General features: G+C 27.1%; 1 protein-coding gene across 3 annotated transcripts; it reads left to right on the plus strand.

Annotated features, from left to right (window-relative positions):
* The first annotated feature begins 380 nt into the window (after window positions 1–380).
* Window positions 381–11,278, plus strand: LOC123267402 (ATP-binding cassette sub-family G member 4). 3 transcript variants are annotated; one of them, XM_044732014.1, is made up of 11 exons: window positions 381–507; window positions 3,773–4,038; window positions 4,621–4,804; window positions 4,912–5,035; window positions 5,122–5,267; window positions 8,971–9,094; window positions 9,195–9,435; window positions 9,507–9,628; window positions 9,723–9,891; window positions 10,451–10,707; window positions 10,783–11,278. In XM_044732014.1, exons 2-11 carry the CDS (start codon window positions 3,834–3,836, stop codon window positions 11,125–11,127), a joined length of 1,917 nt encoding a protein of 638 aa, XP_044587949.1. In that variant the 5' UTR covers window positions 381–507; window positions 3,773–3,833; the 3' UTR covers window positions 11,128–11,278. The 3 variants fall into 3 exon arrangements, with proteins under 3 accessions (XP_044587949.1, XP_044587947.1, XP_044587948.1); XM_044732012.1 differs by lacking the exon at window positions 381–507 and adding an exon at window positions 1,011–1,193; XM_044732013.1 differs by lacking the exon at window positions 381–507 and adding an exon at window positions 3,323–3,706.
* Window positions 11,279–11,294: the final 16 nt, after the last annotated feature.

The following is an 11,294-nucleotide window of genomic DNA, read 5'->3' on the forward strand; positions in this document are numbered from 1 at the left end:
TATAATTATAAATTATATATAATTTTATTTTATATTATTTGATACTTTATTTAAATTAATAATCGGCTTTTATTAATGCGACAAACTAAAAACCAGTCAGTCTGTATATACAATGAGACATTAAAAAATTGTATTCAAATTTAATTATTACTTTATTAAATTATATACTAAATTATCTCTTACATGAGTGTCGTTTTTTTTTTATCTACAACCTTCACGCTTATTGGGACGAATAATCGCTGATTATTATATCGGTGGGTAATTACTGTTATCGATGAAATGGCAAATAAGGATTGTCACTTATCTTAAGATTTTTTGGATTTAAATCCACGTCTAAAGAACTCATATTTGACACGTGTTTAAGTTTTTTATTAAGTGTATTACTTGAAGTTAAGTTTTTGCGATTTTTTTCATGTTAAAGCCGTCTTAGTATTTTAATTTTAACATTTTTGCCTTAAAAATTGCTGGTCATACAAAAAATGAAACAACTGTAGAAATTTATTTAAGGTATGAATTTTTTTAATTATTTATAACTCAATATTTAATTCTTCTTTAGTCATTATGAAGAAGTAAACAAATAAAATTATTTTTCTTTAAAAACTTTAGACATTTTAAAGTTGTTCCTTATTGCTTCTCGTAATTTTATCTTCTGTCGTATTTCTGGAGATTGAGTCATTTAAAGAAAAGTTGAAGGATCTTGAACAATATAAATATAATTTCCAAACACAAGTAAATCACAGTAACCCGTCATTAAAATTAAAACACAAAAATAAAGGAAGTTAAGTATGAATGCAAACTAAAGAGTAATGCGTGTATTTAATAAATAAATTAATTCGTCGCTTAATCATTAATAAAAAATGGCGGAGGGGAATCCCACTGAACAAGATTCTCGAGGGTCACGTAAAGTAGGGGAACACAAGCTACGAGCTGGATAGATGAGAATTCGGGAGAGTAAAGTGCATATAGCACACATAACATCACACAGCACATTTAGTATGATACTTTTAGAAGAGAAAGGGAACATGTTATGGGCCTTAGATGCTACACAACGTAAAGAATCTGATCTGTCAGTCAGTCTTGAGTCTTCTAACCACAAACATTTCTCGAATCACTTTTATTTATTTCTTCTTATTTATATAAATTATAGCCAGTGTAAATATGTTTATTATTGAAACTAATCGGAGTAACTAGAGGTATTTTTATTTATTTATTTTACATTTATTATGACAAGATTTTGTTTTTCATTTAAATTCATTGGCTATTTAATGAATTTATTGGCACTTAATTGGTAATTAATGCCATTTTAATTTCTCTGTTACACGCACTTTATTACTTAATGCTTTGAAAAGTATTTACCGGGAATTCATTCAAGAGATCCGTTATCCTTTCACTATAAATTCAGGTTGTAAAGAAAGTGAAATCTTAATCTGGTTTGAATTTGGATCAGTTAAAAAAAATTTTTAACATTGTCATATTTGAAATTTGAATTTAAAAAACTTCCCGCGTTATCTATTTCGGGAATCCCTCTTTTAGATCCAATAGCTTACGATTATTGCGCACATAGCCGAAAAATTCAAACTAACCTCGAACTATTGCATTAAAATACTAATTATTATGACTTTTTAGGTTTATTTCAGTTTTAAAATCATTTATTTAATGATTATAAAGTATTTAAGGTCTAAATTGAACAAATGAAATATTTCTTCTGATAAAAAGAAAAAAATACATAACACATATTTGAAAAACTATTTTTCTTCTTGACAACGCACGTGCAGTAAATTTTAATAGCTAATTTTATGGAAGTAAACAATTAAAGGTCAACGAATTAGGATAAATCTTCATTTATATTATATTTTAAATTGCAATAAAGAATTTTAACTAAATTATTTTGACAATCATACAAGAAACTGATGCAAAAGAAGAAATGATGAAAATACGGAAACAAATATTAATTATTCAACAATACTTTGTTTTTCATGCTTATCAACAAATTAATATTGTTATCTATTTAGATTTTATGTCAACATCGAGTATTTGCGACATATCTTCAAACTTATGCAACTATAATCATTGTTTACTAAATTTATAATTAAAACGTTTGTTAGTTATTATTATTATTCAAGTAGTAACCACATAAATGCTTATAAAAAAATACTATAAGCTTGTAAACTTATCATTATGAGTCATTGCTTATTGTGAACTTACTTATTGTTATATTAATTCAGTTTTTTAATATAATACAATACAATTAATATCAACATTTTGACACAGAGAAGATTCATTGCCATTAAAATATATGTTACTACCATCACGTGTGAGTCATTAAATGTTTGCTAACGAACTTTGCTCACACGTTGATACACACCCCACTTATCTCTTTTAGTTCATTGTTACTTATCGCTTTTTTAAATACCAGTTGCTTTGTTTGATCTACGATTTTAAATGATCGATCTCTATTTCAAGTGACAAATTATTGAATTTTTTATAATAACAAAATTATAACTACAATTAGTTCCGGGATGTGATGATATTCTGAAAACAGGTTTAGTAAAAAATAAGTATAAATAACGTATAAAAAATTCTACTTATCATTGATCATCATCAACACTTTTTTTTTCCAACATCAAAAACAATATTTAAATTAGTAATTAAGTTGATATTAATGATACTATTTACTCAATTTTTTTTTATTTAAAATTAAAATATTGATAGCGAATTTGCATTAAAAAATAATTCAGAGATGAGCATTTGTATAAATTTATTTTATAAAACAATTTAATTTATGTTCCGGTTAAATAAATTTTTTGTTATTTATATTTAGATTAAATTAAATTCGTAATTGACAAAAAAAAATATTAATAAAAGAACACTTTTAAAGTATTTGGAATTTGTGTTGAAAACCTTTATTTTGATTTTATGGAATTTTTTTTTTATTTACTAACTTTTTATACTTTTGATTTCTCCTTTTATGTTTCGGTGGAAAAATACATTATTTCTGGTTTTATAAATGTATTTTAATTATCATAAAAGCATAAAGTTATAAAAATAAATGTAAAAAATTTTTTAATATACAAAAAAATTTCATAGACTTTTTTTTCTAGTTATTAAAATTTTCATAATGGATCTCCCGATTGAAATCATTTAAAAAATAGGAGCAAATAAATGATCATAATTATATTAAAAATTATAATTTTAGTCAAAATATCTGAACTTAAAAGAAAAGTTTATGGGCAAGAAAAAAAAACTTCCAAAATTTTATTATTAAGAATTACAGCGAAAAAAAAATTATTAAACAATGAAATTTCGAAAAAAACTTAAACATCTACTGGAGCCAGATATTCCGGAAATAAAAATAAAAATTGCACGAATAGATAAATGAATAATCAATTCACAGAACAGAAATTATAACCAAGAAAAAAAGCGATAATAGTAGGGGTAAAAAGATTTGAAATAAAAATAAAAGATAATTAAGGATGATCAATACATTTGTTCTATAATAAAGTGAAACACAATAATGGACTTTGATTTCAAGTACACGCAACAACCTCTCAGCGGCCTTCGATCTCAATTGATGCGTTGGATTTATCATTTTAGACCTAAAGAAACTCACTCGGTTACTATTTATCTAATCTAATCGTACATCAACATTCTCAAATGATTTATTCGGAATCAACCATCTCAGCTAAGCGCCCACACCACCGAAAAAGTAACCCGCAAATATTCCGTATCTGTACAATAAGTTATAATTATCGTTTACAATTAATTATTGCAGATCGTTGACCGCCGGATTATTCCCAACTAACAAAGAATCGACAACAATAAACAATAGAGACATGGAAGTTTTGATGAACGAAGCCGCAAATGTACCGCAAACTTCCCCCGATAGAACGGATTCACAATCAAGATTCGATAATTCCAACCCGGATAATTGCTTCGGCAATGAGGAGTCTTCTTTACGGAAGACGATTAAAGAACACCAGTCGGCTGACATTTCTTTTGAAAACCTTCGCTACAAGGTTTCAATTGGATTCCGTCAGGGTAATTTTTTATTCTTTTCTTATGATTTACTAATTAAGAAGATAGAAAAATTTTTTAATTAGAGAAGAATTTTAGTATTCATGAAACTTTCAGAGATATTTTTAATTTGCCTACATTAAAATAGCGACATTTTTTTTAGCTCTAAATTTTTCACCGATCACTTTCTAAATTAATCATCATATTGTTTGAAATATAAAATTATAATGGAAATTATTTACTCAGTAGTTATTTATTAATTAATTCTATTCAAGAAAAATGGATTATAAAAAATTTCTTAAAATTGAAAAATTTCTTTTAATTAAAAATTATACACAGTAAAAAATTTTGCGTCATTGCGTCAAAAAACTTAGTGTTAAAATTTTTGTGTTAAATATTTAACACTTTTATGTGTAAATTTAACATTTATTTTGTTAAAATTTTTAATACAAAATTTTTTGACGCAGTGACGCAAAATTTATCACTGTGTATCAATTGTTTTATCCCTACAATTCAATTGAAGATAAAAATATTTTCAAAGAACAGAAAAAAAAATCAGTTTGTTTAATAAATAATCATTTTAAATTAACAATCCGGTTTTTATAGGAACGAAAGAAATTCTTCATGGAATAAACGGAAGATTGCCGGCAAAACAACTTATCGCTATCATGGGTCCATCCGGAGCTGGAAAATCTACATTGCTTGACATCCTTTCCGGTTATAGATTAACTGGGATTCAAGGAACTATTAAAGTTAATGGCGACATACGTGATCTCGATACATTCAGAAGGTATATATTTTTTGTTCTTCTTTTTCTATCTCTACTCCGACGGATTAGTGCAGATTTATTTCAAGTTTTACTTATAGCTGACTTTATCGTAACATTTATTGCTTTAGAACTAGTGCCTATATTACTCAAGATGATCGCCTCCAACCTTTACTAACTGTGTTGGAAAACATGTGGGTGGCTGCCGATTTGAAATTAGGAACTAATATTACCAAGGAGACTAAACTGTCAATTGTAATTATTTATTTGTTAGTTAGTTAGTTTTATTAGGTGGGAAAATTGTTATTAATTTTTTTTTTTTTTTTTTTTTTTTTTTTTAGATTGAAGAAATATTACTTACTCTGGGATTAAGCGATCATCTTAATACTAGATCGGATAGGTTGAGCGGTGGCCAGAAGAAAAGACTGTCGATAGCATTGGAATTAGTCAATGACCCTACTGTGATGTTTTTAGATGAACCTACTACGTAAGTTTATGATAAGATTTTAGTTTGTACTATTTTTAGATTAAAAACTTTTATAATTAAGACTTTTACTTTTAAGAATTTAGACTTGGAAAATTCAACTTTTTTTTTTTTTTTTTTTTTTTTTTTTATATAAAACAGATAATTTATAATTTTATTTCGAAAATTTAATTTTTGCGTAAAAAATTCAATGGTTGAATTTATTTTGTTAATTAATTAGTAGACTTAATCATAGCTTACAAGTGATTAAATTTCTTTAATAAAATGAAAATAATGTGTAATTTGTCTTTCCTTGTAAATTGTTACAGAAGAAATTTTTAATTATAATTTTAAAAAATATATTTAAACAGGTGACATCAATAATTTTTGTTATTCTGTTAAATTTATTTTATAATGGACATTCTTTTACTCAAAGAAAAGTCTTTTATTTAAATTTGAAAGAAGATTAATTTTTTTTATGACAAATAACAGAACATTTACATCCCTAACGGTTACTGTGTCCTCATTTCTTTCATAAAACCAATTATTAATAAACTCATTGAGAATCAATTAAATTAAAAAAAAAAAAAAAAATAAATAAAAACCACGAGATAAAAACTATTTTGTTGTGAAATAATAATTATTTGTAGAAGAAGAAAATTTTTGCAAGCTAATGCAAATTTTATAAAAATTTCTAATGTCTCAGCTAAAAGTATAAAGTTCAATTAAAAGATATCGTTAAATTTTTTGTGAACTTACACTTAAAAAAAAAGTACTGATTATTATTTCACAGTAATCATAATCAAGCTGATAAGCTTGTAATTGTTTGATGATTCCAAGTTTAAATATCTTAAATTTTATTTTTATGGATTTAGAAATGTTCTAGCTCTAATTTTGCGTTTATATAACAGAGATGTTAAAATATTAAATGTGATGTTAATTTATTTAAAAATCTATTTTGACGCATTTGAGAATCAACTTTTTAATGTTAGTTATAATCCTAAAATTTTTATTTAATCCAGGAAGTAAGAAATATCCTTCTAAATTTACAACTTCTTTCGGGATCGACTTATTTCGAATTTCTTTTTTTAATTCTTAGGAAGATATATTAAACTAATAAGTTACCATAATTATGGAATTTAAATTCCGTACAACAATTTATATTTCAGCAACTATTGATCATACAGACATGGCTTGCGCTAATTTTTTTTTTATTTCATACGAAATACAATGATGTTCATTTATTTTGAAAACTTCTCAATAGTTTTCGCACGGAGAAAAGAAAACTCGAAAAATTACAGTATATAATGTAACGTGGCGCTTTGTGATGTAAACTGGAAAAACTACAGTTTCAGATTGTAATTATTACAGATTTTATAAGAATTACTTTGTAGAATGTAATATTTACATTGAAAACTCTGAAAATTCAATTCAAAAATTGAATTTAGGAAAATGTCATTTCGAACTGTAATTTTTCTAGCTTTGATTACGCCGGGATCGATTTTACATTTTATACTGTAATTATTCCTGTTTTCTTTTTTCCGTGCGAAAGATTTAATTTAACATCTAACTTTTGTAAAAAAAAAATTTTACAGGCGTGGAATTTATGGTAACTTTTTTTTAGATTTCATAGAAATCTAACTATTGCATTTGTCCTGATGACGGAACTTTTTAAAAATTTTTCTATTTCCCGATTCAGCTCGTTAAGCTGGTTGAGAAATTTTATATGTGTATGTATTTATACGACAGAAAGCGGCCTGTCACAACTCGTAACGGATCTTAACTAAACTCAACACATTTATTCTACAGATGAATAGCAAGGTCAAGTTCAAAGATGAGCTTAATCGGTCGAGTAGTTTATAAATAAACGGATTTCAAAATTTTTAAAATCGCAATTCATATTTTTCCAGTTTCTTTCCCGAATAAATTTTGAATACAACAATTTATCGAATTTCCGTAAATTGCATTCACGGAAAATAAATTATAGTAAAAATAACAATAATTGAGTTCAATTTACTACACGTTCGAAATCTCCATTGAAGTCCCCCTATTTTATTTCCCGCTGAAGTAAATTGTACTTCTATTGTTGTCCTCACTACAATTTATTTTTAGTGTAGTAAATTAAAAGTTCCTTAAATAAGCTACAATTTTCATATATTGAAGTATATGTAGATAAAAAATTACCTCTCATTTCACGGTCAGTTTATTAAATTTACTATTAAATTTTGAAAATTTTCTAAGTTTATTTATTTATTTATTAATCAACATACGCCTATCGGCAATATACATAAAAAAAGATTATTTAAAATTAACTAACATAAATTAAAGAAAATTAAATTATGATTTAAGTTGAAGCAGAGAACGAGAAAAAGAAAATTTTGTGTAGTTTATGTGTACATAAGTAACTGTTTTTTAATGTTTGACATAAAAGCACTGAAGGTACCACCGTAGAATTCCACTTCGCCATTTAATTTATTCACCAGGTTTGCTATTCTGTCATGAGGTCCATTCACCACATAGTTTTTTGAAGACTTAGTAGTTTTCAGTAACCTTTTGCGCCTCAACATTATGTTGGCAGGCGCAAATTCGAAGCTGCTGCAGATGTCCGGGGCGTCAATGATTCCATTGACCACCTTGTAAAAAAAAGCCATGTCGGCGACCTGACGACGATTAGTCAAATTGTTTAATTTGAAGTGCTTGCGAAGATCATCTAAAGTGGAGGCATTAGCTCGCGACCAGCATGTATTTGAGAGATATTTACATAGCTTGTCTTGAATTCTCTCAAGCTGCTTGGTTAAGATATCAGTGTAAGGTGACCAGATGACCGAACAGTATTCCAAAATCGGCAGAACTAGAGTAAGGTATAGGTTAACCGTAGTATGCGGGTAGTTGAAGTCTCTACATGTTCTTGTGACAAGGCCTAGGATTTTGAGGGCTTGGAGTGTGATTTTGTCTACATGTTTGGTGAACATAAGCTTGTTGTCAATTAAGACACCAAGGTCTTTGATGCAGTCTACATGTTCTTTAAACTGATAAGTTCTTTAAACTTATCAAATACCAAAGATTGAATTTTATTTTTTTATAAACATTTTATATTCATTTACATATTTTTTTGGATATTTTATCAGTGTGTTGATACACCATTAATTCAATTTGCTGATAAAATCAGTTAGCCAATGAATCTGTCAGTACACAGACTTAACATGTTAAAAAAAATTTTTCAAAAGCCTTCAATATCGAAAGAAGTTATAAATTTAAAGGGATATTATTTCCTCATCTCTTGAATCAATATAAATGTTTGTATAAAAAAATTTTCAATTTATGCAAAAATTATAAAAAAATTTTCTATACACATTTTTATTTTCTTCAATATAATACATTTTTTTATAAAAGCAATTTAATTTCACAAAAAAAAATCATACTAAAATTAAAACTTCATTATGATTACATTGTATTTAACAACTTCCGCTTTTAACATTTGATATTTAAATATACATTATTTGTTATACTTTTTCATTCGTTAATGCTCCACCATATGGTAGAGTTTCATATTCTTTTTCATCAATTTCTTCCTTATAATTATTATCTATTCAAATAATTAATTCTATAAAAAATTGTGTTTTATTTTTTCGCAGCACTGTCACATTAAATAATAGAGCATATGTAACAGAAAAAATTTTAAAAAATATCTTCAATTGATTATAAGCAAATAAATGATTATTTACAGAGGATTAGATAGTTCAACATGTATGCAAGTAGTTAATTTACTGAAATTACTAGCCAGGCAAAATCGAACGATCGTTTGCACGATTCATCAACCGAGCGCTTCGCTATTCCAGCTTTTTGACCACGTGAGTGCTAAAATTAATAACTACACTGGATAAAGTGGAATTTAATTGAATTAAGGGTTTGGTTACAGTGTGTTATAGAGCGTTAATTGAATTTGTGTAGGTACTAATACTAGCCAAAGGTACATGCTTGTACCAAGGAGCAACAGGTCAATTAATTCCATTTCTGGAGAGCGTTAAGCTTCCATGTCCAATGTATCATAATCCGGCAGATTACGTGATTGAATTAGCTTGCGGTGAATACGGTGATGATAAAATTGAAACTCTGGTGAATGCAAACCAAAACGGGAAGAATGCTCAGTGGTTTAGCAACACCATCCCCGCGATTGAAGAGCTAAAAAAGGGTAAACCCCAATTTTTACTAAAAGCTGTTGAATTTCATGTTTCATTACACTTTATTGATCATTGTTTTAAGATAAAGCTAATGGAATCAAGCGTGGATATATTTTTAAGAAGAAATCTTTGCAAGCTACTTCGCAGCTTCATCAACTGAAAGTTCTTCTCTATCGCGGATATATCAAGTGTAAGCGTGACTCGGTTAGTTAGCCTATTTATATCTTTAACACACTATACAATATTCATTGTTTGTTATTTGATTAATTAATTCATTAATTTGATGTGAACTTTTTAGACTTTGACGCATTTGCGTATCATCGTAAATATCTTCACCGGAATAATGCTCGGTACACTATTTATACAAGCCGGTAACGAAGGGTCTAGAGTATTGGAAAACTATAATCTTCTTTTCGCTATTTTGATGCATCATATGATGACTTCCATGATGTTGACTATTCTTACTTGTAAGTATTTTTTCTACCAATAATATAGGAGCTATATTGTTATTCTATTCGTTTTTATTGATGAAATATTAATTAAAGCTTTTTGATCAATCAAAAAAAATATTCTTTTTTATTCTGTTAGTTTTTTTTCCAATTCTTTCGAGGAATTTTTTTAATATAACAGATAATACTTGGTTAGTCAGAGAGTTCGGCATGCTTTAAATGAGAAGTAAGCTTTGAAAATCTCTAATTTTGTTATTAAATATCTTGTTTTCTAAGCGGTAAAAATTCTGAAACTTCGAGATTTATTAGTAAACGTTACTCTGAAACCCTAAAAAAAATTAATAAAATCTATTGAAAAGTGGTTGGACGGAGGAAGTACTTTAAAAACATATTTACATTAATTTCTAACTTGAATTTTATTAATAATTAAAAAAAAATAATAAATTATGAAAATCTAGATTAAAAAAATTAAGTTTATTAACTGTTTTCATTTTTTATTGCCTTGTCAATAAAAATAAATAAATTAAAGCTACATGAGTCGTTTATAAAAATATTAAAAATTTTACCGTTATTACAGTTCCCGCGGAGCTCAACATATTGAAGAAAGAACATTTCAACCGATGGTACACTTTAAAAATGTTCTATTTGTCAATAACAATAATAGACATTCCAGTAACATTTATATGCTGCTTATTATTCTCTGTGATTATTTATTTAATGTCTGGGCAGTTATTGGAATTCCAAAGGTTTAGCATGTTCTTTACGATAAGTCTGATGGTTGTTTTTGTTGCTCAAAGCTTCGGTCTAATGATCGGAGCTGTTTTTAATGTTGTTGTAAGTCTAATCTTCATTATTATCAACTAAACATAAATTTAATATATATTACATAATTAAATAAACTTTTTACAGAATGGAACATTTGCTGGGCCAACATTGTCGGTACCGATGATGATGTTCGCCGGGTTTGGAGTGACTTTGCGCGACCTACCATCTTATTTAAAATGGGGTACTTACGTAAGTTATTTACGGTACGGTCTTGAAGGCTACATTGCTGCAATATATGGCCAAAATCGAAAAGATCTTGAATGCGTTGAAGTTTACTGCCACTACAAAAAACCTAAAACCTTTTTAAAGGACATCGCAATGCGAGATGATCAATTTTGGAACGACGTTATTGCTCTCTTAGCAATGCTCATTATCACTCGAACTTTCGCTTACTACCTTCTCAGATGGAAATTAATATCTTCTCGATAGTTAATTACATTTAATATTTATTTTAAGTTAATTAATTGTTAATCAAAAAAGAAATTGATTACCTCAATTTAAATCACCAGTTAAAAAAAAAAAAAAAAAAAAACTCGTGAGAAAGATACTCATAAATAACTATATGAAAAATAATGATTTATTGTTGTTTCTTAAGT

The sequence above is a fragment of the Cotesia glomerata genome, linkage group LG6 (assembly GCF_020080835.1).
Source record: "Cotesia glomerata isolate CgM1 linkage group LG6, MPM_Cglom_v2.3, whole genome shotgun sequence".
Lineage (NCBI taxonomy): Eukaryota > Metazoa > Arthropoda > Insecta > Hymenoptera > Braconidae > Cotesia > Cotesia glomerata.

Bases quoted from the DNA above. Each gene is read 5' to 3' on its own strand.
- LOC123267402 (XM_044732014.1), top strand. From the start codon at position 3,834: ATGGAAGTTTTGATGAACGAAGCCGCAAATGTACCGCAAACTTCCCCC. The intron at 4,805-4,911 runs GTATATATTTTT...TTATTGCTTTAG, and splicing joins GATCTCGATACATTCAGAAG to AACTAGTGCCTATATTACTC. The intron at 9,436-9,506 runs GTAAACCCCAAT...CATTGTTTTAAG, and splicing joins GATTGAAGAGCTAAAAAAGG to ATAAAGCTAATGGAATCAAG.